Source organism: Lissotriton helveticus, chromosome 8 (assembly GCF_964261635.1).
Source record: "Lissotriton helveticus chromosome 8, aLisHel1.1, whole genome shotgun sequence".
Lineage (NCBI taxonomy): Eukaryota > Metazoa > Chordata > Amphibia > Caudata > Salamandridae > Lissotriton > Lissotriton helveticus.
The window spans coordinates 1,592,117,687-1,592,145,321 of record NC_136069.1 but is presented as its reverse complement, the minus strand read 5'-3'; the positions used below and the strand labels follow the sequence as shown (position 1 = coordinate 1,592,145,321).

Below are 27,635 nucleotides of genomic sequence, written 5' to 3'. Positions count from 1 at the left end.
GCTGTCAAGTGGTCAAATTCATTGGCCACACCTTTGTCAGGGAGGCTCACATCTCATTTTACCGTTGATTTCACTCAAATGCATGAAGCCAACTCTCACAAGAGGTAGACTGACTTTTATCCAGAGTCAGTTCCAGTATACATGGATCAAAGACTGGTTAATCTACTCCAAAAGACAGAACATTTTAACTGTAAATTCATATTTTCTTTCAGAAAGAATTCACATCCATCAGTCTAGGAATTAAAAATTGCCTCTATAAGAGGGAAGATGGATCTTTTTTTTTTAGATACGTTCCAGGGAAATGAATCCAAATTGTAGATGTTTGAAATATGAATACAGACAACAAACACTTCAATGATACTTTCTAGCCTTACCCTTTTCCAGTAGTTCTCTGACAGTGCTATAGTCATCAGCAAGAACCGCATAGTGCAGGGCAGTGCATCCCTTAAAACTGACACGATTGTTGAGGCGGCTACTGAACTCATCCTCCCGGGTAACCAGTACTGCATTGAGAGCAGAGAAGAAAAGAAAAGAGTACATTATACAGGACTATGATCAATATGCTCCTGATGTAATCATTTCCAATGTATATGTCTACATGGTTACACCAACTACAGAAAAATCAAGTACAATCTAGGAGATTTTCTAAGAAGTAACTCATACACAATGCATTCTGCCTTCAGACTAGTACTTTAGAAAATCCAGGATGGAATACCATTTATTGACTTAACCTTTCATGATAGAATACGTTCATTTTTATAACCTCTGTAAATGCACCAAGCACTCATACTGAAAATGTAAAATAAATAGTTATTCACACAAGTTAGCAATCATTAGATACAATATTTACAACAATGTATAGAAAACCAAAACGTCAGAGCACGCTCACAGGTCACGTAGAAAGGCCTGAAATTCAGTTATGAGCCATAATAATAATAATGGATTTAGCAAACGATTTAAAAGAAATAAATCAATCCATATCATGCCTTAATTCTTTGTTTTATGCTTCCAGGGTTTACAAATTTACTTTTGTTACAGTACCAGTCCCTGCATAAAATAACTATGCGCTGTAATATTTGGGCGAGAGACACAGTAAAAACAATCAAGGTTTAAAAGACTCACAAATTACGGACAGGCAATAAAGTAAATCTGAAGAGCATTTTACAATTACATAAAAGCCTTAATCCTACCTTAGAGAAAAATAAAAACAAATGATTTGATTACCCACTCCAAGCAATAGAGAGACAAAAGATTCAAGTATGCTTGTGAATGCAAGTGCTTCCATTTTACACACACAAAACAAAGATGAGGATGCTGAACCTGGCACAGAAACAACTACACAATAACAAAAACCCACCAAAGAAATGAGAAAACCACTGGCAAAAGCTAAAGAAGTCCATCAAGAAATAATAAATGAAACCAGTGGAACGTTTTAATGTACGTCTGGGCTCTTACCTAAAAATGACGCGGCTCTTTAAATATTTCCAACTAACAAAATCCATACCCGAATCCTACAAATCTAGCACGTCCGGGCCTATCGCCTAGATAGACATCAGAGGGGTGTGGGATTTTGGGGGTGAGGGGAGGAACTTGACCATCCCTGAGTGCTCCTGGCCTGGTAGACTTGGTAAGAGACAGTGCTTTTTGGGCATCTGACCAAATAGGCTGGGGGAACACAACCAGGTGAGAACTCAGAACTCACCCTTAAAGTGGGCACACTAGAAAACAACATAGACTCTGTTATTGTGGGATTCAGTCTAATCAGAGGGGATGTATACACAATGAGTGGAATAGTCCCACACACTGAACAGTTCATTGCCACATTCCAGAGATAAGTGAAGTTCCTCAGAGGCATGATGGAAAAACTGTGGAACACAGCAACACAAGCACGCCTGGAGGACGCCTAAGGAAGATCCTGGAGGAACAACATCCTCTTAGTGGGGGTGGCCGAGCGTGCGGAGGGCCTCAGCATCAAGCTCTTCATAGAAGACAGAGAGTTGATGTATGTACATAGTATATTGCGATTCTGAAATAGGATTTTTACCAAATCGCTGTTTTGAATAGTAAAATGCTATGTGTGTAAGAATCGCAAAATATTTTGTGATTCCTTAATACTACCTAATAGCGATTCGGTAAGTAGCGAATTGCAATTAGATGATATGACTCATTTCATTCCAAAGGGCCTACATGCCCATAGGATTGAATGGTATTGCATTTGCTAATTTGCGATTACCAAACTGGTAACCACAAAGTAGCAAATAAAAAGCCAAGGGTGCCCGGGGGCCTAAGGCCCACCTCAAGTACCCCCAAAATGGAAATAGTGCACACATAAAGCGCACACATGCACTACGGGCATGTGCGCGCAACATGGCACTTTGAAAAATGCATTTTTCAAAATTCGCACATGGTTACCATCAACTTGAATTTGGTGGTAATTAGCATTTCCTAAATGCACATGTTCGCATTTAGGAAAGATTTCTTACATGTGCAATGGGGATTCGCAAATTGCGATTCCCTATTTGCATTTGCAATTTAGGTAATCGCTAAAAATTGGAATTACCTAAATTGTGAATGCCAAAGCCTTTCATACATAGAGAACAGCCATTTTGCATCTGCAATTGGCCAAAATGTTCATACATCTGGCCCAGAATCCTCACCTCTCTACAGTGAAAGGGACTGTCCAACTTTTTCCCATAGAGAAGGTTCAGATGGTGCAGATCCGCCAAACATGACCATAATTCGCCCTAAGAACTGTCCCTCCCACAATTTTTAACACGGGGACCGAGACGTGACCCTGCAGGTGCAAAGAAAACAAGCATTTGCAATGCAATAGGTCTCGCATTTGCAAAAGTTTGAGCCATTGTCATTGGAAATGACAAACTCTTCATCCATGTGTTGGTTTTGAAAACAGATCAATAAATGGCATTGTCATTTACAATGCCAATAGCTTAAACTTTGGCATTGTAAATGACAATGGCTTTTATCTATGTTTTAAAAAAAGAAACATAAATAAAACGCATTGGCATTTACAATACCAATAGTTCAAAGTCGTAAATACCAAAAATACTCAATCTCTGAACAGCAAATTATGCTTCTGCTTTTCAAACTTAAAAACATATGCTGTATTAGAAACATTTTAAGTAAATGTAATGCAAAAATTTCCCTTTTGAAAATATGTCGTCCATACATAAATTGTAATTTATAGGATAAGCAATTAATGCACACATATATGCACAGCCTGTGAAGCACTAGATATAAAGGGGCTTCGAGTGCAGAGAAAAACACACATCCCTGTTTCCCCAGTCCGCAACCTCTAACAAGCACGAACAACAGACATAGTAGAAGTATTTTGTGATGTCTGCTGCGGCTTTGAACTGCTCAGTGAAATATCCCACTGGATTAGGTAGGTCACTAAACAAGTGATCCTTTAAATGTCCTGTAATTTATATGTGTGAATACAGCTGAAGTACACTGTCTCGTTCTACACAACCACTGCCCCTTAAGCTGTGGCAAGTAGAATGTGTGCATTTTTATATAGCACCAACTTTAAATGGGCACGTATGAAAGATTATGAGTGACACTATCCTACGAGCAAAATCAAGCAATATAGACAACAGAAACATATATAAATAATAGAAATTACACCTATTTGAGCACCAAGGAACTCAAAGATATTAAAACTGCTGTAAGCAAGCACCAGAAATGCAAGGGAACTAACCTTGGCTGTTGCCTGGAGTCCACAGTAAGGACGGGGCGCTGAGGAGGAGAGGAAGGGGACCCGGTCTACTGGCTCAAGCAGACTTGAAAAGACAGAGTGTCTGCTGTGGAGATGGAGCCAGAAACACCCCTACAGGAACTCTGATGTGTGGGAGCTGTGAAGTGTGTCTACCTGCGCAAGAAGACTGACTCTCACCCAGCCTCTCCAGCCTGCCTAGAGGCTAAAGGCCTCCCTCTCGGGGCTGGGGGTCGTAGTGGGTGATTGGAGGGAGAAGAAGCCTCCAGTGGCCTCTAGAGAGTACTGCACAGGAACGTTCACGGACTACCCATGCAGAAAGGAGAAACCATGTGGAATGGAATGACGCTTTAATAATAACACCTATTTCAAAGAAACAGCGAAGAACAGTCTCCTATCCTTTAAGAGTTTTCATCCCCGCCCTTTGAGGGAAAATCTCCCCTACAGCCAGTTCCTTAGGCTACGGCGGAATTGTAGCAAGAACACTGAATACAGGGCCCAAGCAGAAGACCTTTGCAAAAAACTAAAAGATCGAGATTACCCAAGGCGAGTGGTAAATAAATGCAAGAAACGAGCGCGCAACCAAAACAGAGAAGGTCTTTTAGAGACCACAACAAAAACAGAACTAGAGAGCCTAACCACATGTGTCACCACCTACAGTCCAGTAACTGACAAAGTTAAGAAGATCATCAACAAAAACTGGAGGATCCTCACGTCTGGCACACTCTCTTGGCCAAAACCGAGATTTGCCAACAAACGGAGTCGAAATTTGAAAGATATCTTGGTGCACACAAGACCACCTCCCGTCAAACAACGAGAAAGAACAACTCTATGGGGGAACCCCCCAATCATTGGACATTACCCGTGCGGTTCATGCTCAGTTTGCAATTTGACACAGCCGACAAAAGAACTACAACTACTTCCCAATTTCAAATGGAGGATACTGAAACACACTAACTGCAACACCAGTCATGTAGTGTATATGATAACCTGCCCTTGTCACCTTAACTACATCGGTATGACGTGTAGGAAGGTCAAACAAAGGATTGGGGAACACCGGAGCAACGTTAAATGTAAAAAGAGTACAACCAAGATGGCCAGTCATTACTTAGAAAAGAACCACACAGTGGATGAACTCAACTGGATCCTTCTTGAAACTCTAGGGATAAAGGACAGCAACGCAGAGAGAATCCTTTTTGAAAAGGAACAACGTTGGATACATCGATTGGGGAGAGACACGAGAGGTCTGAATGACAACATTCCTTGGCTAAGTCTGCTGAGATAAGAACTGACAATTTGCCAACAAAACCATGTTCTCAAACAGACCTAAAACCATCTACTCATAGAGGTACAATTTGCCACATTCAAATCAATATGATCAAACATTTTTCTGACAGTCTATCCTAAAGCTGTACATTTTAAAAGAAGCACTATTGTTGGTCCTGTTGATATTATACAGTACAGTTATCTATACATCGTCTCCACCTCCCTATGAGTATTATGCAGACACTATCCTTTCCCCGCAGTCTATTCTGTGATTTGGTCCCTTTGATTGTCTCTATAAAATATGAGAAATAAATGCAGGGCTCGAAAAATCCCCAAAATGGTACTAGTCCTGCAGGACTAGTACCTTAAAAAATATTCTCGACCTAACTGCAGCCTACTTGACCTCCGTCTCTGAAAGCGGAGCAAATGTGATAAGATAACAAGATTTAAAGGCATCTTTATTGCTCATTAACTTTGTGAGCAATAAAAATGCCTTTAAATCTTGTTATCTTGTCACATTTGTTCCGTTTTCACAGACAGAGGACAAAAGTTGGTTTGTTTTCCTACTCGCCAGAAAGGGCGAGTAGGACCTAAAAACAGCTCGACCTTGTTAAATTAAGCTCGACTGTGCGAGCGGTCGAGTGGAATTTTCGAGCCCTGAAATGTAAGTCCTAGAGCCGAGATAAGAGACAAAACCAGCCGAGTAATAAGTCCTTCCGAAAAATCGCAAAATATACTATTTGCGAACTCTATTTAAATACCTTATGTCAATATTTTATTTAAAACAAACTCCCGTTTTCCAAGTGGCATTTTTGAAGTTGTGTATCGATTATAATTACTTTTTCGAACATAACGATACATTTGACAATAGCAGACAGTTAGTCCCTTTTCCACTACTCTGGACTCGGGACTTCATATTCGACCCGGAAGTGGAGCTCTGCTACTTCCGGGTCACAAGAGGCAGCTGCAGCTTAACGCGAGGAGCGAAGCGTTAGGTACCGACCCTACAAAATTCCAGCAACGCAACCGCAAGTATTATATACCCTACCCTGTTAATATCCATATGTTCCTCTTCATCTAGCCCCCTCGAAGCCCTTATCACACCCGAAGGAGGTGTAATTGACTTACACTTCAGGTACGCACTCGGGCGCGAGTAGTAGAACGGCATGAGCGTTCCAACACCCTCACAAAGCGCGCACGATATGATCTATTTCTGACGAATTTAAAAATGGGAATGTCACATAAGAAATGATTTTCTGTATATAACACACACATTATAATCTTACTGCATGAAACATTACCATAGTGCATATTTTAAAAGAGCCTGATGACTTCGTTTTAAAAAAACGGTTATTTGATTGAAAGGAGATACTTAAGCTCCATTTTACGGTGCATGACCGTAGGACACACCATCACTACAGTAATCAAAAACCTTCTTTTTTACATGGTACACGTTTGTGGAGAAAGAGAGAGTTGACACTGCCATTTACTGGGGGTTATGAAGTATTGCCATTTTTCAGTTGCATCAACTTGTGTTGTCAAGTAGTGTATTCACTACGTTATATGTCTCCCTTACCCTATTTTTCCCTTTGTTTGTATGTATATATAATGTTTGGTTTACAGGTACATCGTGACCTTGAAGAAAAGAAACAGGTTGAAAATTTCCCTTTTTCTAACACTTGCTTGCTAAAGTTTAGTAAACTAGTATCACTTTCACCTACCACTATTGGTCCTGAAGAACAAGTTACTTAGCTTCGGTAACGCTTTTTCTGGTAGATACAATATCTGCCTGTGGATTCCTCACCTTGTGAATATCCCCCTGCGTCAGCAACGTTCGGATATTTTCTTCGTAGCACGCCGACGTGGACGACGTCACAGGAGTACAACCTCGCGCGTGACTCCGTCTGACGTCACCGACTCCTTATCAGGCCCACGCCGGCGTGATGACGTCAGTTCCGCCCTTTTTTCCGTGCCTTTGAGGCACACGGACGGACCAATGACAGCAAATATGCAAATATACAGTGTACATAGTACATACAAATTAGCTACACACACAAAGTGTGCAGTAGAAATAGCACAAAAGCAGCAAACATATATACATAAAGACCAGGTATAACAGAGTGGACAACGGGGAGGCGGGTGGGCATGTGAGGAATCCACAGGCAGATATTGTATCTACCAGAAAAAGCGTTACCGAAGGTAAGTAACTTGTTCTTCTGATAGATACATCTGCCGTGTGGATTCCTCACCTTGTGAATAGAGTCCCACAGCAGTCCCAACTCCCGGAGGAGGGTGTCCACTCTGCTATACCAGGAAATCTTGGAGAACAGAACGTGCGAAGTGGCCCTCCCTCCTCACCTCGGTATCCAAGCAGTAGTGCTTCGCGAAAGTGTGTGGAGAGCCCCAAGTCGCGGCTCTGCAAATGTCCTAACAGGTACACCTCTAGACAAAGCAGATGTTGCAGACTTTGCTCTAGTTGAATGTGCTCTAATACCCTCAGGAGGGTCCTTACCCGCCAGTGAGTAGCAAATCTTGATGCACAGGATTATCCACCTGGAAAGTGTGCGCTTGTGCACCGCTCTGCCCTTCTTGCAGCCAGCAAAACCAACAAACAGCTGGTCATCCATCCGGAAGTCTTTAGTTCTGTCCAGATAGAAAGACACCGCCCTCTTAGGGTCCAGGCGATGCAGTCTCTCTTCCTCCTTAGAAGGGTGAGGGGGAGGATAGAAGGTAGGAAGGGTAATGGATTGTCCAAGATGGAAGGGAGTTACCACCTTAGGCAGAAAAGCAGCCCTGGTCCTAAGAACCATCCTTTCAGCATGAATGGACAGGAATGGGGGCTTGGAACTAAATGTAAATGTACATGTATTTATATAGCACAAATCACCGACACGGTATCTAAGCGCTTGCTTAGGGAACCCGTCCTGGTATTCCCCTGTGAGATACCCCGGCAGGGTGTCCACAAGGTGAAAGCCAGGCATCCCGCCGCGAGGGGCCGTAGTGGAGATTAAGCAAGCTATTACCCAGAGTCGCAGAGTGTGACCCCATGAGTTGAGTAGGCACCGGAACGAGAATTATCAAGTCCGTAGAATTTTTTAGCCCGAGACCAGCCGAGGCGGGGAATCGAACCCTGGTCCACGGCCAATCTCAGCTTCCGGGTCTGCCGCCTCTAACCACTGAGCCACGCTTCTCCAAACTAAGAGCCTGAAGCTCACTCACCCTCCTTGCCGAGGTGATTGCAACGAGGAAAACCATTTTAAAAGAAAGAAGTCTCATGGGACACTTGTGCAAAGGTTCGAAGGGAGAACCCGTCAGCACAAGATTCAAATCCCAATGAGGAACCACAAAAGAAGTCCCTTCAAAAATCTCAAAACCACTGGAGACTTAAAAAGAGAGGGCTGATCCGGCAAAAAGAGAAATGCCGACAAGGCTGAAAGATACCCGTTGACTGTGGCAACAGCAAATCCTTGCTGCGCCAGAGAAAGAGCAAACTGCAAAATGTCAGACAAATGAGCCCTCAAAGGGTCAACATCCCTCTCCATGCACCAAGAGACAAATTTTGACCACCTATACGAATAAATGGACTTAGTGGAGTCACGCCAGGCAGAAAGAATGACATCCACCACATCGTGAGGGAGAGAAAAAGAACTCAAGTTGCCCCGCTCAATCTCCAGGCATGAAGGTGTAATGTCTGGAGGTGGGGGTGTAGAACTTGTCCCTCCATCTGAGAGAGGAGGTCTGCCCTGTGAGGGAGACGGAGCGGCGGGTGAGAGGAGAGGTGGAGAAGGTCTGTGTACCACACCCTTCTTGGCCAATCCGGGGCGATCAATATGACTTGGGCCCGGTCTTGGCGAATCTTCCTCAGAACCCGAGGAATCAAAGGTATGGGAGGAAAACGCGTAAAGGAGTTGTGAGCCCCAACTCAACTGAAACGCGTCCCCCAAAGCTCCTTGCATCGGATACTGGAGACTGCAGAATGACAGGCAATGAGCGTTCTCGTGAGTGGCGAATAGGTCCACCCGAGGAGTCCCCCACATCTGAAAGATGTCGTGAACAACCTCTGGGTGAAGCCTCCACTCGTGATCGGCAGAGAACTGTCGACTGAGAACGTCTGCACAAACGTTCAGAACTCCGGCCAGATGATTTGCCATCAGACAAATCTGGTGGTCCTGAACCCAGGACCAGAGACGCAGAGCCTCTCTGCAGAGACACTGCGACCCTACTCCTCCCTGTTTGTTGATGTACCACATCGCGGTCGTGTTGTCCGTCAGGACTTGAACTGACTGACCGCGAAGGGAAGGGAGGAAGCCCTTGAGCGCCAAACGTATCGCCCGCAACTCTAGAAGGTTGATATGAAGCAACCTTTCCTCTGGAGACCAAAGACCCTTGACCTCCAGATCCCCCAGATGAGCACCCCACCCTAGAGTGGAGGCATCCGTGATCACGGTGGCAACCGATGGAGGCAGTTGGAAAGGCTTTCCTTGAGACAGATTGTCTTCCACGCCCCACCAAGATAGATCCGCTGCAGCTTCTCTGGAGATCCTCACTGACTCCCTGAGATCTCCGTTGTGCTGATACCACTGCCTGCGGAGGCACCACTGGAGTGCCCTCATGTGCCAGCGTGCATGGTTGACCAACAGAATGCAAGAAGCCATCAGACCGAGCAGACGAAGGACCTTCAGGACTGGCACAACCGCTCCATTGTAGAATAAAGGAATCATTTCCTGTATGTCGCGAATCCTTTGAGGAGGAGGGAATGCACGACACACAGTAGTGTCCAGTACCGCACCTATGAACCGGTTGCGCTGGGAGGGCACCAGGTGAGACTTGGGCACATTTATTGAAAAACCCAACCTGTGTAACAACAGAGTTGTCTCTTGCAGATGATGGAGCACCTTCTCCGGCGACTCTGCTTTGGTCAGCTAGTCGTCCAGGTAGGGGAAAACAGGAATCCCCGACCTTCTGAGATGTGCAGCCACCACCGCCATCACCTTGGTGAAAACTCGAGGCGCAGTAGTAAGTCCAAAAGGAAGGACCGCAAACTGGTAATGCTGCGATCCCACCGTAAAACCGAGATACCTCCTGTGCGACTTCAGGATTGGGATGTGAAAGTACGTATCCTACAAGTCGATCGACACCATCCAGTCTTCTTCCATCAGCGCTTGAAGAACCTGAGCAAGGGTGAGCATTTTGAACTTCTCCTGTTTGAGATAGAGGTTCAAAATCCTGAGATCCAGGATTGGTCGAAGCCTGCCATCCTTCTTGGGTATCAGGAAATACCGGGAGTAGTATCCCTGACCCCTCTCCTGCTCTGGAACCACCTCTATTGCACCCTTTCGGAACAGAGCCAGGACTTCTTCCTGCAGGAGAAGCCGGTGGTCCTTCGAACAATAACCTTGGCAAGGAGGGTAATTGGGAGGAACTCCTGAAAAGGAAGTGCATACCCATTTTCTACGAGATTGAGAACCCAAAGATCTGATGTAACCGATTCCCAATCTCGTAGAAAATGAGTAAGCCGACCCCCTACCGGACTCACATGATCCAGAATGGTGGATCTAGGGCTGCTTTGCTGATGCGGGTGGGGGTTGGGCATTATTGGAGGAAGTGGAGGAGGAAGAGACTTGACGCCCACATCCACGACCCTTCTGTCTACCTCTATAGGACTTGTACAGAGGGTTCTGCTGCTGTTGCTGTTGCTGTTGGCCCTGCCTGAAGGGACGAAAGGAAGATCTACCGAAGCCTCTAAACTTCCTAGTTGTCGATCCTCTCATCTGGAGACCCAAAGACCTTGCAGTAGCCCGGCTATCTTTAAATCTTTCCAGTGCGACATCCGCCTTTTTCCCAAAAAGACCAGACCCATCAAAAGGTAGGTCTAGCAACGTGGATTGCACATCTGCAGAAAAATCCGAGGATTTTAGCCATGCGGCTCTCCTGGTTGCAACAGTAGAGCCCATAATCCTGGCAACAGAATCAACTGTGTCCATGCCACTCTGGATAACCATGCGTGCTGCAGCCTGAGTATCCGAGACCACTTCATTAAAGTTCTTTCTATCCTCCTCTGGAAGCTTAGATGATAATTGCTTCACAGAATCCATCAATGCATGGACATATCTACCCAAAAGGCAAGTAGCATTAGTAGATTTTAGGGCCATGCTACCCGAAGAGAAAATCTTCTTTGCAGACTGATCTAATTTCTTTGAGTCTTTGTCTGCTGGTACCTGAGGAAACGAACCTGCAGACCTGTTAGAACATGCAGCCTGCACCACCAGACTCTCCGGAGAAGGATGCGAAGAGAGAAATTCAGGGTCACCAGGAGCCACCCTGTAGCGTCTTGCAACAGACCTAGAAACAGCAGGAGCAGTCAATGGTCTCTTCCAGACCTCCTTTATCGGATCAGTCAGAGCATCAGTGAACGGCAGTGTAGGTTCAACAATAGAAGAAGGAGAGTGCAAAACCTCTGTAAGGATGTTGGGCTTGTACTCAACAGTAGGCAAAGATAAATTGAGAAGATCTGCAGCCTTCCTAATAACAACATGGTAGGGTGCCACTTCCTTGGATGGTGCATCAGAAACTGAAGGCAAACCCCACTCAGGAGAGAGCTCCAGACCACTAGCATTCTGTAGGTCTTCAAAATAATCATCATGATCAAGAAGCTCCCCTTCTTCCACATCAGAATCTTCACCCCTTTTCTCTTCCAAGAGACGCTGAGCCCTGCGTCTCGACCACTCCACACGAACCGAAGTCGACGGATCCGGTAACGACTCCGACGGAGCCGGTTCCGACGTCAAGCGAGGAGCTGGGGTAACTGGAAGACGAGACTCACGGATAGGCGTGGTACCTCGATCCAAACCACGAGGTCGATCCGGAGTCGGCGAAGCCGCATACGGAGTCGAAGACCTCGGTGGAGCCGCACCGAGCCAAGATGTAAGAGGCGTCGGCATAAATGGCACAAATGGAGCTGGGGCGTAAGACTGAGGAATGCCCAAGTTATAAGCCAATGGACCCATGGGACCAACAGGTGCTCCAGTGGGGTACATTGCTCTGGAGTAAACTCCAAACATCGCATTAAGGAAATGCGAGGGGTCCTGTCCAGGACCAGGAAAAGGAGGATACGAACCTACTGGATGATCTGAAGGAGGATGTTCCGACATAGGCTCATTCTGACCTTCCTGATCCACAGGAGTTTCCATCGGAGTTGGAGTTTGAGGAACTATCTCCTCTTCTTCCTCATGCTCCGAAGAATGTTGAGACATCGGATCCGGTTCTTGTTCCGGAGTCGGGGAACATCCGAGAGACTGAGCAGGAGAAGGAGAAACGAAGTCCTTATGATGTTTACGAGACTTCTTCTTCGAATCCGAGGACTCCTTCCCCGAATGATGTCTAGAGCTGTGTTTCTTCCTCTTGTGCTTCCTCTTCGAAGAACTCGAAGCTTGACCCGAAGCCGATTTGGACCCAGATCTCGATCTCTCCCTGGACCTCGACCTCGCTCCGGACCTCGACCTCGCTCCGGACCTCGACCTCGATCTCGCTCCGGACCTCGACCTCGCTCTGGATCTCGATCTCGATGCCGACCTCGACTTCGAACGAGATTTTTGTCTCGACTTCGAGCGTCTCAACGTCGACCTCGAATATCTCCCAGTCTCTCTTCCTTTTATCTTCGCAAGAAGAAGTTTTGCCTCACGCTCTCGTAGTGCCTTAGGGTTTATTTTGAAACAAGACCGACAGTTCTTAACGTCGTGGTCTGATCCAAGACACCACAAGCAGTCGCCATGCGGATCGGTGATCGACATCATTCTAGCGCAAGACCCACATTGCTTGAAGCCTGTTTTCCTCGACGGCATCTTCGATGAAAGAAGAAGAAATAAAGGAAAAACAGCAACACTGTAATAGTATAAGAATAAAAAGTATCGCAGAAGATCCCAAAAAACCGTTAGCGTCAAAGACGCGGAAAAAAGGGAACTGACGTCATCACGCCTGATAAGGAGTCGGTGACGTCAGACGGAGTCACGCGCGAGGTCGTACTCCTGTGACGTCGTCCACGTCGGCGTGCTACAAAGAAAATTTCCGAACGTTGCTGACGCAGGGGGATATTCACAAGGTGAGGAATCCACACGGCAGATGTATTTATCAGAAGAAAGCCCTTAAGTCCGAATCCCGGCAGAGAGGGCTGAAACATGTCGGCCATTTTAATTTTAATTTCTACTAATGCTAGTGCGTCCTGAAAACCTAATCTTTTTCAACAGAACGCACTGATTTTGAGCATTCCCTCATGGGATTCACCCGAACCGAGACCCAATAAAATTCACTCTCTGGTTATCCGGGTGTTTTTTAATATTTTTTCTGAACACTGTCCACGTCACTGGGTCACGACTGTTTTTAACCAAGGGTAAGATCCTCCTGGTGGAGGCTGCATACCGAAACTAACCCTATGATTATGCACACACGTGTATGAAGAGCGGAGAACCAAGATATACCACTAACCACGCTTCCCAACACGTGCATGAGGGTTTTTTATTGGAGACACTTCTGTGAGATCTCCTGCATACCCTGGTTCATGCAGGACAAGTGATCCTTCCCCACTTGATTTTTTGACGCTTTAATAAGCCATGAATTTCGAATGACTGATTCAATTCCAGTTTTGGCCTAATGTAGTCATAAAATACTTTTTAATTTTAATAAAATGGTCTGGGAGCTTCACTTTGTCATTTCTTCCCTTCACAGACATTCTCTGTCCGGCGTTACTAAAGAGTAGGCGAGGCTGTTTTACAGAAGCAGTCTGCTCCTGACTAGGAGTTAGCTTTGCACAGTGGTGGTAGAATGTGCCCCACTGCACACCCAGGCTTGCGCACACTCTCCAAATAGCCAGACTGATTCAAAATGTAATTGACGCACCCCCGCAGCATAAGGCGGCTTCCTACGTGCTAATGTGGTGTGAAGCGCTATAGGAATGAAATACAACACCAAGGGAGAAGCAGACGCATATGTTAAGATCAAGACTAATTAACGAGATCTCAAATGTGCAAGTCTTAAAAAGACCCACTTATACGGAGTGCAAAAACCTCCATAAGAAACCCATTAACCTCCGAGGCTGACCGGGCGGTGACCCGTGGAGCTCCGGGGCTGACCAGGAGGTGAGCCGTGGTGCTCCGAGGCTGACCAGGAGGTGAGCCGTGGTGCGACCCTGCCGAGGCTGTCAAGGAGCCCTCGTTCGCGAAAGCGAAAGTTAAAGCGTGGGGGCGTAAAAAGAGGCGCGCGTTCACAGCGCATGTCTCAAGCGCGCGGTCACAGCCATTGTCTGCAATGGGTTTGGTAAGCTCGTGCACCTCTCCTGTCTTCACTTCGCGAGCTACCAGGCTACAATAAGTCTCGCTACACGAGCAGCGCATGCGCTGCATCGGTAGCGAGATCTAAAAAGGACACCTACAATATGAAAACACATCTATCCGGAACTTCCCTAACTTCATATACAGGCGCAAGGACCAAGGTGCAGCTCTGAGACAGTAAAAAGGTAGCTAAGAGAGAGGGAAATCAAACATATAATGCTGGTCCTGGCAAACCTCCAGATCATGGTGGCAAACAAGACACGGAATTTCACAACAACAGACAAGGCATGGAGCTGGATGGAGAACAGTAACTAAACAGTTGAATAGGACACCTGGAAAGATCAATAAGTGCCGGGTAGAAAATTAACTTTAGAGATCCCCTTGGTGGCAACTCGAGAGGGAGGAGACACTTGATCGCTCAACCACCCCGGATGGTGGAGCCGCTAACGCAGCCCTACAGGAACAGACAATGAACACTCTAACAAATCCTTGACACTCCAACCATCTACGAAGCTGGTGAAATGTGCACTGACACAAAAACACCCCCTTTTGTAAAGATGGGAGCTGGTGGAAGTGTGGGTGGGTGCCCGGGCCTGCTTCGCTGAAGTACCTGGACACTTCACTGTGGGTGGGGCGGGGGGCTGAAGACTCCTCACACCTTCAGATAGACGTGATAGATACAAACCTTGGACATTAAGTGGGTCACTTCTAGGGAGGGGGAAGATTTGAGAATGTTACAACAGGGAAAGTTTTATCAGTTGTAAGCAAGAGGTGTAACACATTGTGGTTTTTTCTTATTTCGCTTCATTAACGCAGAGATGGAAGGAGAGACAACAGACTTTCTGCGAGTTGGGGTGGTAGGCTGTTCAAAGCAGCCGCGCAGGATGGCATGTTGCGGGGGATGTTTGGAGGTTACAAGAGAAAGTTTACATGTTTCAAGCACTGTTCAACCACATGAACATAGATTTATCCTGGGTCATGGAGCGCAATGGCGTCGCAGGTTGGGTGATGGATAGTGAAATGAAAACATGTCGTAAATACAAATGACCTTACATACACCGCTGAAGCTGGGCATTCTCTCATGGAATGTAAATGGATTGGGGAGCAAAATATAAAGAGGGGTGCTTTTGGAGTACTTTTGGAGATATAACGCAGAAATAATTTTCTCACAGGAGACTCACCTAGAGGAGAATACTTGTATAATACTCAACAGGGGAGGCTATAGACTACTGGCTAACTCCAGTTTTATGACTGACTCTAGGGGGGAAGTTATCCCAATTATGGAGAGAGGGACATGGACTGACCCTATGGTAAGGTTTGTGGCCACGAGAGGTCAATGGAACGGTAGACATGGTAACCTTTTATGTGTATATCTGCTCTCCAGGTTGCAGATCTCAGTGCTTGGGGAGCTTGGCTCATGAATGCGGCAACAAGGGATCCTGCTCTTAGCAGGAGATCTAAATTTAACTATCATCCAAATTGGGCAGTTCACGTCAAGAGGACAGAGGTGGGGGGGATACAGTTTTAGAGGTTTCTGGAGACATTGGATCTTGTGGAGGTCTGTCAGGCACAGCACCCCTATGACATCGACAGTATTCTTTTTACTCTGGGACACGCCCCAGTTTTTCACGCATCGATCACAGCACCACACACAGGCATGATATTGGAAGGTTCTGCCAATGGGAGGTACCTAGTGAGAGGAACAGCCGATCACTCTTACATGTGGGTGAACGTAATAGGCTGGGACCAACGGTCCTACAGCACCTGGAGGATGGACCTCTGGATCCTGAAAAATAGGATGGTGGTGAGGAAACTCTGAGATGGCACTAAATATTTCTTTACAGAGAATACGAAATATGTTTCATCCCATATATCGCTAAGGGAGGCCTTCAAGACGGTTATTAGGGACAGGCGACTTAACTAACGACTGCCAAGGAGAGGAACCGCAAGGTTGCGGCTGAGCAGGTGTAAAAGAACATCCTTAACCTAGAGAAGCAATGTACTGCCAAAAAAGACCCACAGATTAAATATGCCCTATGAAGAAAACAAAAAGAATTTCACTATTTAATGGATAAGAAAGTATTTTAATCAACTCAAAAATGTTTTTAGCTGCTCAAAGATGCCTCTATGATGTTGCAAACGAAGCAGTTAACCTACCTTACTTACGCCTATTACCCCTCCTGGGGTAAAAGCCCTTAACCAGGACTCTTCAGTCATATCTGTCCTGGGCTCACCTTTCAATTTGACTCCAGGTGTAACCCATCTCCTTGCATTCAGCCTCAAGACCGCAACATCAGGTATTTCTTGGCCTTTCTCTTTTCCTTTTCCCTTGAGGGTTCCAGGTGAGTGCTTGCCTGATGGTGTTTGATAAGGGCTTGCAGAGGGTGTGACCTATCCAGCCCCAGCATCTTTTCATGATTTCTTTATGACAAGGGAGTAGGAAATCCTGCTGTAGATCAATGTTGCAGATCGTGTTTGGCCAGCAGATTGTCCTCAGACAGGTGTTGAAGGTCTAGAGTTTGTTGGTGGTAGTCACGGTTGTCCTCCAAGTTTCTGCTTCATACAGTTTGTCAGATTTTACCTTGGTGTTAAAAACCCTTATCATGGTTTGCATCGTTAGGTCTTTGGAGCATCAGATCTTCTTTAGCTGAATGAAGCCAGACCTTCTTTTGCTGATTCTTGCCTTGACGTTAGCATCTGTGCCGATCTGCTCGTCTATGACACTGCCCAGGTAGGTGAAGGTCTCAACCTCTTCCAGTGCGTTGCCTGCAAGAGTGACTGCAGTTGTGGTGTTAGCCTTCAGGAGTTTGGTATTTCCTCTGTGGATGTTGAGGCAAAGTTGTGCTGATTGAGGTTCCGTGAATTCTGAACCTGGGCCATAAACGTCGTGGTTCTGTTACGATTTTAGTAACAGCGAACCGTAAACAGTGAGCTCAGCAAGTATGAGTGTTTTTGTCATGTTACACTGATGGATTCACTGTGTATTTGAAGATTTCGTTCTGAACCCTTGGGTTCCATTTTGTGCATGGCAGCAATTTTGTGGTTGCCCTCACATAGGCCGATGACTTTAGCTGACTCCTGTTTGACCTGAAATGAACTGACCCTGCTGCCTGAAGCTGACCTTGCCAAACCAGTTCTTGCCCTTTAGCTGATCGAGATAGAGATCAAAGAGCAGGACATTGCTGAGTTTATGATACACGCACACACCTTTCTATCTTGCGTCTCATCTGTTTCTGTTCCTTCTTTATGGCCAATTTACGATGGGGATGTGCCCGTTTTTATTATGGGTCCGATCGATCTGTCTGATGAAAAATGTTAAGTTTAACCAATGATTGATTTTGGGCTGGACAAACTGAAAAATGAGCTTGTCATCATGATCCTGCTTTTGTCGTGGAAACATGTGAGTGGTCAAACTGTAAAGAAGGAATGTCGGATTTTTTGCATGCTTGCAAAAGCTAGAACTGCCCCTTACTTTTGTGCTGAATCATGTAACCCTAAAACATATAAAAGGCCTCTGTCCTCTGTATTCCTCAGACTGCCTCATTCAGTTGCTACGGCTTCTGTGTGACGTGGCATCACTTATTAAATTTAATAAAGATGTCTTTTCATATTTTCAGCTTCTGTGCCAAGTTCTTTGTTATATTAGTAAGTATTCCTTGAGAATGAAGATTACAGTTCTTCAAATGGCGCGGCCAACGTGGGCTTCATCAGAGAAGTGGCTTTCTGTGGGAGTGATCTTGTCAGGAGACTGAAATCTACTGAGGAGGACAGAACAGGATTCTACTAAGAAGGTACTCTGTGCACAGGGATTCTGGAGATTCTTTGATTCTGCAGCCCAGTAGATTTCTGATCTTCCTGATTTTGATCCTCCACATGATGTCACTCCTGACTGAGAACCTTTTTGGCGTGAGTATTCTAAAAAGACTGTTAGGTCATGTAGAACTTGACAGTTAGAATTTGGATAACCTTTTGATTAGTAAAAGTAAGAGTTAAGTATAAGTGGGTCGCTCCCAGTCCTTTGTTCTTTGGTTCTTTGGTTTTGATTGGTTCTTAGTTTTGCTTGGTCCTTAGTTTGGTTCTTAGTTTGTTTGGTCCTTAGTTTTATTTTAAGATTGCAATTTTCAAAAACCGAGGGTCTTGTATATTTACGAGTGTATCAATAGAGATAGCCCCTTGAAGTTTGAAGCTAGATTAGTGAGCTATAAGATGCCTGATCTTAGCAAATTTAGAGCTTTGTGTTGGCCAACTTTGTATACGTTTGGATTAGCCGGCTTCCCCTAAAGGGAATATCTAAATAGGTTTAGATTTAAAAACATATTTCTTCCTTGGTGATTTTGTATCCCCAGGGAATTAAAATATGACATAATACAAAACAAGGATCTTTTGTTCTGCGCAGTTTTATGAATGAAGATATGCAGAACGATTTTGTTTGGTGTTCTGCTAACCAAAGCTAGTGAATTGAGTGTATTTTCGCTTCTTGGACATACATCAGTCTGATGGGCTGTTTTTGCAGTCTTTTTGAAACACAATTGAGAAGCGTTTCTTGTAAATATGACTTACAACTAATATTTACAAATGGTTTGGTTTAAGTACAGTCTGTGTGGCCTGTCCTTTATTTTTGTTCTGAGTATTGGTTTGTGGGTTAAATGTGTGTTTAAATGTGTATGTGGGTTTCCCATTAGTGCAATTTCTGTAAGTGAATAGCGTTGGCGCTATTCATGAAATGCATGGCTAAAAGCGCGTCGTATTGTGTGTCCTGAGTGTTTCACCCCTTTCTATTTATGTCTGAAATGAGCTCAATGTCTGTTCGTGGGTTTTCTTGATGTTTTCAGTCTATTAAGCAACATTTTGTAAGCATATTCTTGGGTCTGTTGCTAAATAAAATTGTCCTTTTTAGAAAGAAAAAAAATGGCGCAATTTTTTTTGTCATGTTTCAAGTTAGGCGTCTGTGCTTCGGCTTATAAATGAATGCGTCTAAAATGATAGGCAAGAGATGTAGCTCACTTTTATATGTGGAATTATCAAAAATAATTGGGTTGATTAATAATAATGATTAAATTATGAAAAATAATTATTAAAATTAAGTGCTACAAAATTTGTTTTTTTACTATTCATGAAGCTTAATGCTCATACTATGACATCCTAGCATTAAAATTTAATTTAAGTTGTGCTATACCGCATAATGAGAACATTAGCATATAGAATTTCACTTAGCGCAGGCGTAAAAAACTCATTTTTCTAAAGATTTACATGAGATATGTCTGATTAAAAATCTCTGTAATTTGTAAAGAACATTCTGAGGATGATTAATATGTAACATAATTATAGGATATTTATTTTTAAGTGCCCCTAATATCAAAGTCGAATTTGGGTAAAATAGACCATTTAAAACAGCATTCTTGCCATTTTTAATAGCTTTAAAGTGCTTTAGGCTTCAGTAAATGCATACATTTAGGTATAATACAAATTTGCAGGTTGTCCCCATTTGGGTTTACTTTTAAATTAAAGTTGCTGAAATTAGTACCATTGCAACAAGCATTTGTTCTAAAAACTGGTATGTGTGTTATTAGGTTTTGTGAATCATTCACAGTAAATGTAGTAGGCCTTTTGCCTTTGTCAGCCTCAGAATGAGCAGAGAGTGGGGGCTAGAAGAAGCTGTGGGCTAGGAGAACAGGCTGCTCAAGTTTCGCTAAGATGCTATCTTTTAGTTTTCCTGTAAACAATGGAAGGAGGCTGTCATGTTGACATTTGCGACCTTTTAAATTAGGGCTTGGTCTCTGTGAAATGCAGAATGACCTTGCTAAACAGGCCTCTAAAAGGAAGGGTTTCTGGTTTCTCCACAAAATTGAAGAACTTAATTCCAAAGGGAAAAATATGAAAAAGGTTTCTTTGAAAGTCCCAACACATGCTAAATGCTCTGCAGAAATGATACATTTGTATTTCTGCTCTAAAAAATGATGTCTGTTAGTTGCTTTTATTTGACAGAAAATGAGGCATTGCATTAAGTTTTAGACAAAAAATAAGAGGAAGCTCTTTATTCAAATGCTAAAGGCTACATGCCCAAGTGAGAACGAATTGTGGGGCAAGGCTAACATGGAGTGTCAGTGAAAGAATTGTACTTTTGGAAAGTTAAAAGGGCTTCATGTTGCAAAGTGACCGACAAGATGGTAACAGTTAAGTAATGGAAATTTATTTTTGTGTCTATTCATATGTATTATGTTTTGTCTTCTGATTAAAAGTTATAATTAATGTCTGTTTGCTATGAGAAATGTCTCTCTTTTGTGTGTTGTGTATTTTTCTGCTTCTGCTCACAGATCATCCATGGATTGCTCTAGGGGATTTTAAGGAAGTCAAGACACGTGAGGTTGGTTGGTTGAAATGATATGTGTTTTTTTTTTGCGTAACTCCTTTGGAAAGAAATGTCCATGCGTTTTTCATATTTGTGTATTTGGTTCTATCATGAATTGTTCTTGCTGGTTCTGTGCGTCTGAAAGTTGTATTTGACAGCAGATATCCACTAATTGGGGATCTACTGTCAAAAAGGAGGGTAAGGATTTTAAACCTGACACGGTATTATGCATCAACACTCATTTATATATGCTATTGTTTTACAGCGAGTATATCTGATGGCTTGACATTTCCGTTTTGTGCGTTTTTTTTGCATGTTTTATGTTTTATGTTGCTGCTTATGATACTTTGTTGTGAAGGGATATACATGACGATGTGTATCCTGCAAACAGTTGGGTAGATTTGCTTTGACACTAAATTTCACAGAAAGACAGACAACACTTCATCAGTGTATGTCAAATTTGGCCTTAATGGTATTTGAAGGAAAATAAAAAAAGATATACAGGAAACAAGGTTTCACCTACAGTTACATTACTGCCCCCTTTCCTGTAAGGAACAGGCAGCCCTAAAATTATGTATCCTGATTGGACGTAAGGATAAATTATAGATTTGTGACTCTTGTACATGGTGACCTAATTTCTATATTACATTAGTCAGTTTTATTCTGCTTCCTAAGTAGTATATGGCTTTGTACCATAAAGGAAACCAGGTTTCATTTTTCCCTGAAGAAGAAACTGGAACATTAGCTGAGATTACCGTATATGGTGTAGCGGCCAGCGGTAGAGTTAAATTTGTAAACTATTGGGTTTTTTGTGTGTATCACCCATACTCTTGGTATTGTGTCACATGCCTGACTATCACCCAAGCGCATCGTGCCTAGTTATTGGGGATTTTAGCTGTGTCCTTGTCCCATTTCTCTTTTCCGTATTCCTTTCACCAGTCAGCTTTTATTATTATTAGTGTATTGTTCAGGTTCACACTTTCAGATTGCAGTAATGTACCATGGACCCCCATCTTATGTATAATTCCCTTTTGCATAACCAGACTGTTTTCCCTGATAATCTGCATTATGCGATTTTTCTTTTGAGATGTTCTACATAAGGAATTTAGGAACACCTATATGTAATCATTGAGATAAAATGTGTTTGCCCCATTAGACATGCCACTATGTGTGAGGACATCCATTCAGATAGAATTCCCATGTCGCTATCTACCCTTAGATGGTGAAGGATATGCTCTCACACGGAAACCCAATTGAAGAGTCTAGAGGCACTGTTTTGCCTACTGCCTTTGTTTTTGTATTGCCTTTGAGAATGACAGTGTATTTCAACGCAGAATTGTCCCATGGCATATGGCCACTCCTTTGAAGATTGCAGGCCACCTGTTTTCAGTCCTTTTGTTATACAATGAACTGTTTAAAGCATCGTACTTGCTCCATCAGACGGCATTGGACATCACAGAACCAGAATTTCAGTGCAAAAGAGCGCCTTTCATGTACTGGTAACCTCTGACAGTGTGCAGTCCCTTGAGCCCCTTGGCCTGAGTTTTTGCCACACACACCCCCCTTTTCCTTTGCTTCAACGGAAGTGCAGTGCATCGGAGGATCCAAAATTGGCAAAAGGCACTCCATTCTGGTGCCCATGAAAGAGCAGCCTGAGCGTCCTCTGACACTGAATGATGAGTGTTGGAGTCTGAGAATGGTCCCGGGTCTGCACGAGATGATTTGTGCACATGATCAATGAAGATCATGCTATCTGTAGTGTCTGCCGCAGAGGAGAGATACTGGTGCACTGCATTGAGACATTAAGACTTTTAAGTGAGCATTGAGTGTTTGCCAAGAGAGCACTCCAACGGATACTGAGAAGCACCATTTACATGAAAGGATTGAATGAAGAGGCCCATGCGGAAGAAAACAACAAAAGAAGATTTGATGGACAATAGAAGCCTGCCACAGAGGCTTTTTGAACGGACTCTGGGCATAGTTGGTTTCACAAGTGGTTTCCGTGCGATTGCATATAATAGGTGTTAGGAGACTAATTTTTGCTGCTTTGCTGGCATTGTTTTAAAGTAGTATTCTGTTTAGTAAAAGCAGAATAAAGTCCATTCTCTGTGGAAGAGTATCCCTTTTCATCTGAGAGCATTGATAAGGATCACCACTGTTTCACCTGAACATATGATAAATTACTGAAATGCATAGGAGCCATAAAAATGTTATTAGATAATTCTAGGATTTGCTTTCTGCTTAGGGTTGTGAAAAATTATAATTTCGTTTGTAATAGTGGTCATTACTTTCTCCTGTTGTCTATATGTTCTTAACAACATGTTTTTTTAGTGTTTTTAAACATGACATTGCCTTCTATGGGTGGGATTTTTTTTTTTTTTGCTACCCAATTCACATCTGTACCCACATCCCAACCATTTCCTACTACTGCTTCTTTGCATTCTTTCCATACTTTACCTGAACATGAACTGGTTAGGAGATCAGAGTTTATTAATAATTCCTTTGTACAGCTTTTGCATCAACACCAGTTAGTAGTGAACATCACTAATTGTTGGGTGTGTGGTCTTATGCCACATACTACAGATAGAAGTATTCCCTATTTTGTCCTGCCATATGCAGCCTTTGTGCTACTACGTGTGTAAGGAGACCTGTCCCGAAGAGAGTTGCTAAGTAATTGGATTATGCTCCAGCAACATCTTGATGATCTGATGAATATAGACCTGGATTCAAATTGACGTGAGTTTAGGTTATTGCCTATGTAAGGGCAAAAGGAGGGTCTGAGGTTCCGTGAATTCTGAACCTGGGCCATAAAGGTCGTGGTTCTGTTACGATTTTGGTAACAGCGAACCGTAAACAGTGACCTCAGCAAGTATGAGTGTTTTTGTCATGTTACACCGATGGATTCACTGTGTATTTGAAGATTTCGTTCTGAACCCTTGGGTTCCATTTTGTGCATGGCAGCCATTTTGTGGTTGCCCTCACATAGGCCGATGACTTTAGCTGACTCCTGTTTGACCTGAAATGAACTGACCCTGCTGCCTGAAGCTGACCTTGCCAAACCAGTTCTTGCCCTTTAGCTGATCGAGATAGAGATCAAAGAGCAGGACATTGCTGAGTTTATGATACACGCACACATCTTTCTATCTTGCGTCTCATCTGTTTCTGTTCCTTCTTTATGGCCTATTTACGATGGGGATGGGCCCGTTTTTATTATGGGTCCGATCGACCTGTCTGATGAAAAATTTTAAGTTTAACCAATGATTGATTTTGGGCTGGACAAACTGAAAAATGGGCTTGTCATCATGATCCTGCTTTTGTCGTGGAAACATGTGAGTGGTAAAACTGTAAAGAAGGAATGTTGGATTTTTTGCATGCTTGCAAAAGCTAGGACTGCCCCTTACTTTTAAGCTGAGTCATGTAACCCTAAAACATATAAAAGGCCTCTGTCCTCTGTATTCCTCAGACTGCCTCATTCAGTTGCTACGGCTTCTGTGTGACGTGGCCTCACTTATTAAATTTAATAAAGATGTCTTTTCATATTTTCAGCTTCTGTGCCAAGTTCTTTGTTATATTAGTAAGTATTCCCTGAGAATGAAGATTACAGTTCTTCATGATGTCACTGCCACTTTGTCGGTCTTCTCTTGCATCTGCAGATGGGTATGACAGAGTAGGGCCAGGTCATCTGCAAAGTCCAGGTCATTTGAACTGCGTCCAAGGTGTCCACTGGATCCCATTTCTTCTGCTTGCTATGGATGTCTTCCTGATCCAGTATATGGCCGGCAGGAATAGAAAAGGCAAGAGCAAACAGCCCTAGCGGTCTCCGGTCCGCTAGGGTGGTTTGCTGTTGCCTTTTCTATTTGGAAGGCTTCCCAGAGTTATCCTCCATGAACTAGTTTTCAGGTCATTTCCTCAAAAGAGTTCCTGATGATTCTTAAGAGTTTATCTGGCACACCGTAGTGGCGAAGGAGTTTCCAAAAAGTCTGTGTCAACGCTGTTGAATGCCTTTTCCAAGTTGAAGTTGACAGAGGGAGGAGTTATATTCCACTGACTGCTCAATGATGATGAAGAGTGTTCTTTGCAGGATCTATCATTGCAGAAGTCAGCTTGCTGGTCTCACAACTGATTGTCAACTTGTTCCTTCATTCTGTTCCGGATGACTCTGTTGAACACTTTGCCTAGGGTTGATAGAAGAGTTATCCCTCTGTAGTTTTGCAGCTATTTAGGCCACCTTTCTTGGGCATCTTGATCAGATATCCCTCCTTCCACTCTTATGGCACCTTTTCCTCTTCCCAGATCCTTCCAAACATGTCTACTGGTGTTTCAATGCCTGCCTTCAGAGCTTCTGCAGGAATGTTGTCAGGTCCTGCCACCTTTACATTTCTCAGATGTTTGATGGCTTGAAGTATTTCTTCCTTGTTTGGGTTGCGGCAGTTAATTGGCAAGTCCTTGTCAGTTTGATGAATATCTGGTGGAGACTGCGGCATGGGCTGGTTCAGCAGTTCTTCAAAGTGCTACACCCATCTTCATTGTGGGCCTTCGTTACCCATGATTACCTTCCCAGCTTTGTCTTTAACAGGTATTTCTGGCTTTCTGCATCTACTGAAGAGTTTCCTTGTTATGTCGTGGAGTTCCTTTAAGTGTCCTTGGCTTGCTGCTTCCTGGGCTTCTGTAGCAAGATCCTTGAAGAATATGCGCTTGTTTGCTCTTAAGCTTCACTTTGTTTAATTGATGGTTTTGGTGTATTTGCTTTGAGCTTTCGCTTTTTCTGCTCTTGGTCACCTTGTGTTGACTGAAGCTTTCTTTTCCTTTTTCACTTGGATTTTGCACACAGTCATCGAGCAGATCTATTTTTTATGGTTTTGTTCCTTGGGATCCAGTATCTCCTAGCAGGTTGATGTCTCTGTTTCTGTCATCCTCTAGTCCTCGCAGGGTTGAAACTTGTTGCTGAGGGTAACGGAGTAGTCACTCAGTTTCTGGGCATCTGTGAGGAGGGTGAGTTTTATTGCTGATGATGGTTTGTTAGTTCCATCCATGCTTTCTTCAGCTTTAGCCTGGGCACGCGAGGTGATGATCTAATGCCATGTCCACGTCCACTCCTCTCATCACTCTCACATCCTGCAAGGACCTCAGGAACTTCTTGGCAATGCAGACATTGTTCATCTGATTCTCTGTTGAATGGTCTGGTGATACAGACGGTCCCATGTGTATTCTTTTGTGTGGGAATACGCAATCAATCACCACCAGACTGTTGAAGGCACATAGATCTGCGAGCCTTTCACCATTCTCGTCTCATGTTGCCAAGGCCATGGTTCCCCAGAATTTCTTCGTACCCAGTGTTGTAGCTTCCAATCTTGGCATTGAGGTCCCCATCAGTATGGTGATGGAATGGCGCCTGCTGTAAAACTGTTATTTTTCCTCTTCTTTGCTGACATTTGTAGGTGCATATTATTGGATAATATTCATGTTGATCCTTTTTTCCTTTGTACAGAGGGCAGCTGTGATGATTCTAGGACCGTGGGCTTCCCATCCAATCAGAGGTCTGTTGGCTGCTGGCGTTCGCATCAGTGCTACTCTCTGAGTAAGTAGGGCATTCTCCTCCTCATGCCTAGACTACAGCAGCATTACTCCTGGAGCCAGACTGACTCCAAAGCTCGTAAGCTACTGGCCTAGAAAGGAGATTGGGGCATTAAGTGGGTGCTATCGCCCACGGGGGTCATATTGGTTGCTCATGTCAGGCAATGACAAGGTGGCTGCGACATCTGTAGAATTCTATAAAGCCCTCTATCAGTCCAAGGCACAGAGGGAGGGAAGAAGTGTGGGCTTTTCTGAAAGACATTTCTCCACCAAAACTGTGGCCTGAACATCAGCTGCTGCTTGAGGCATATATCACAGAAATCGAAATTGCTGGAGCAATTACAGCATTACAATCGGGCAAGGCTAATGAGACCAACTGAATTCGGGTGGAATTTTATAAGGGCTTGGCTAGCAAGCTGGCCCCTCATCTCTACGCAATGTTTGAAGAGGACTGGGGAACAGGGAAGCTGTCACCTACCTATGGCCACGACAGTGTTCATACCCCAAAAAAGGACTCTGCTCGTACGAGTGTGGATTGTAAAGACCAAACTTGTTGCTCAATATTGAGACAAACATTTTGGCTAAAGTACTGACTAGGTCTCCAGCAGGTCATACTAATGCTGATAGAGCCGGACCATTCTGACTTTATGCCAAACCAGAGTACCCGTCTACACCAGAACAAACTGGAGTCCTATCCTTGGATGTATCTAAAGCTTTCGACACGCTAGAATGTGCCTATATGTTCGAAGTCCTGGCTTGCAGGAGTTTTGGCCTCTTTAACCGGGCCTGGTTAGGGCTACTTTATAATGAACCGTTAGTGAGGGTGAATGGAACCTACTCAGAACCATTCCATCTAGAGAAGGGGACCAGATAGGGCTGTCGGCTTTCCCCAGTGATTTTTGTCCAAGAATTAGAGCCCTCGCTTACTACTAGGTGCTTCCCTAGTTTGTGGATTCAGCTCGGATGGCTCATTGTAGAAGCGTTTCTCCTTTTACACTGATGACATTCTACTCTATTTGGCAGGCCCATAACTAACCACTGACCACCTTCTGCAGGTGCTACACCTTTTTGGGGACTACTCCGGTTTCCACATCAATTGGGAGAAGTCTGTGTTATATCATCTATCAGGATGGTCTGATACCAGACTCGGGTCAAGTTGAAGCTATGTAAAACTCTGTAAAATAAAATGGTCACCACCGAAGGCCCTCCGACACCATATCCCCATTGATATGGAGGTCTTCAAATATCTAAGAATATGTATTACTAAGGTCCAGCTGGAGTTCCTACACAGGAACCTGGACACGTTGACATATTTCGTGGGGATGCTGTACATAGGCAGAACCTGGCACTATCCCTTCTGGGCAAGGCCTTACTATTCATAATGATTGTC

At 44.0% G+C, this 27,635-nt stretch overlaps 1 protein-coding gene across 2 annotated transcripts in view; it reads right to left on the bottom strand.

The window, feature by feature from the left end:
* The window catches only part of CLPB (ClpB family mitochondrial disaggregase), a 1,099,187-nt gene that overhangs the window by 803,145 nt on the left and 268,407 nt on the right, over nucleotides 1-27,635 (bottom strand). For both annotated transcript variants that reach the window (XM_078658618.1, XM_078658616.1), the window contains exon 5: nucleotides 375-503. In XM_078658618.1, coding sequence (XP_078514744.1) covers nucleotides 375-503 — 129 coding nt within the window. The remainder of the gene's footprint in view (nucleotides 1-374; nucleotides 504-27,635) is intronic.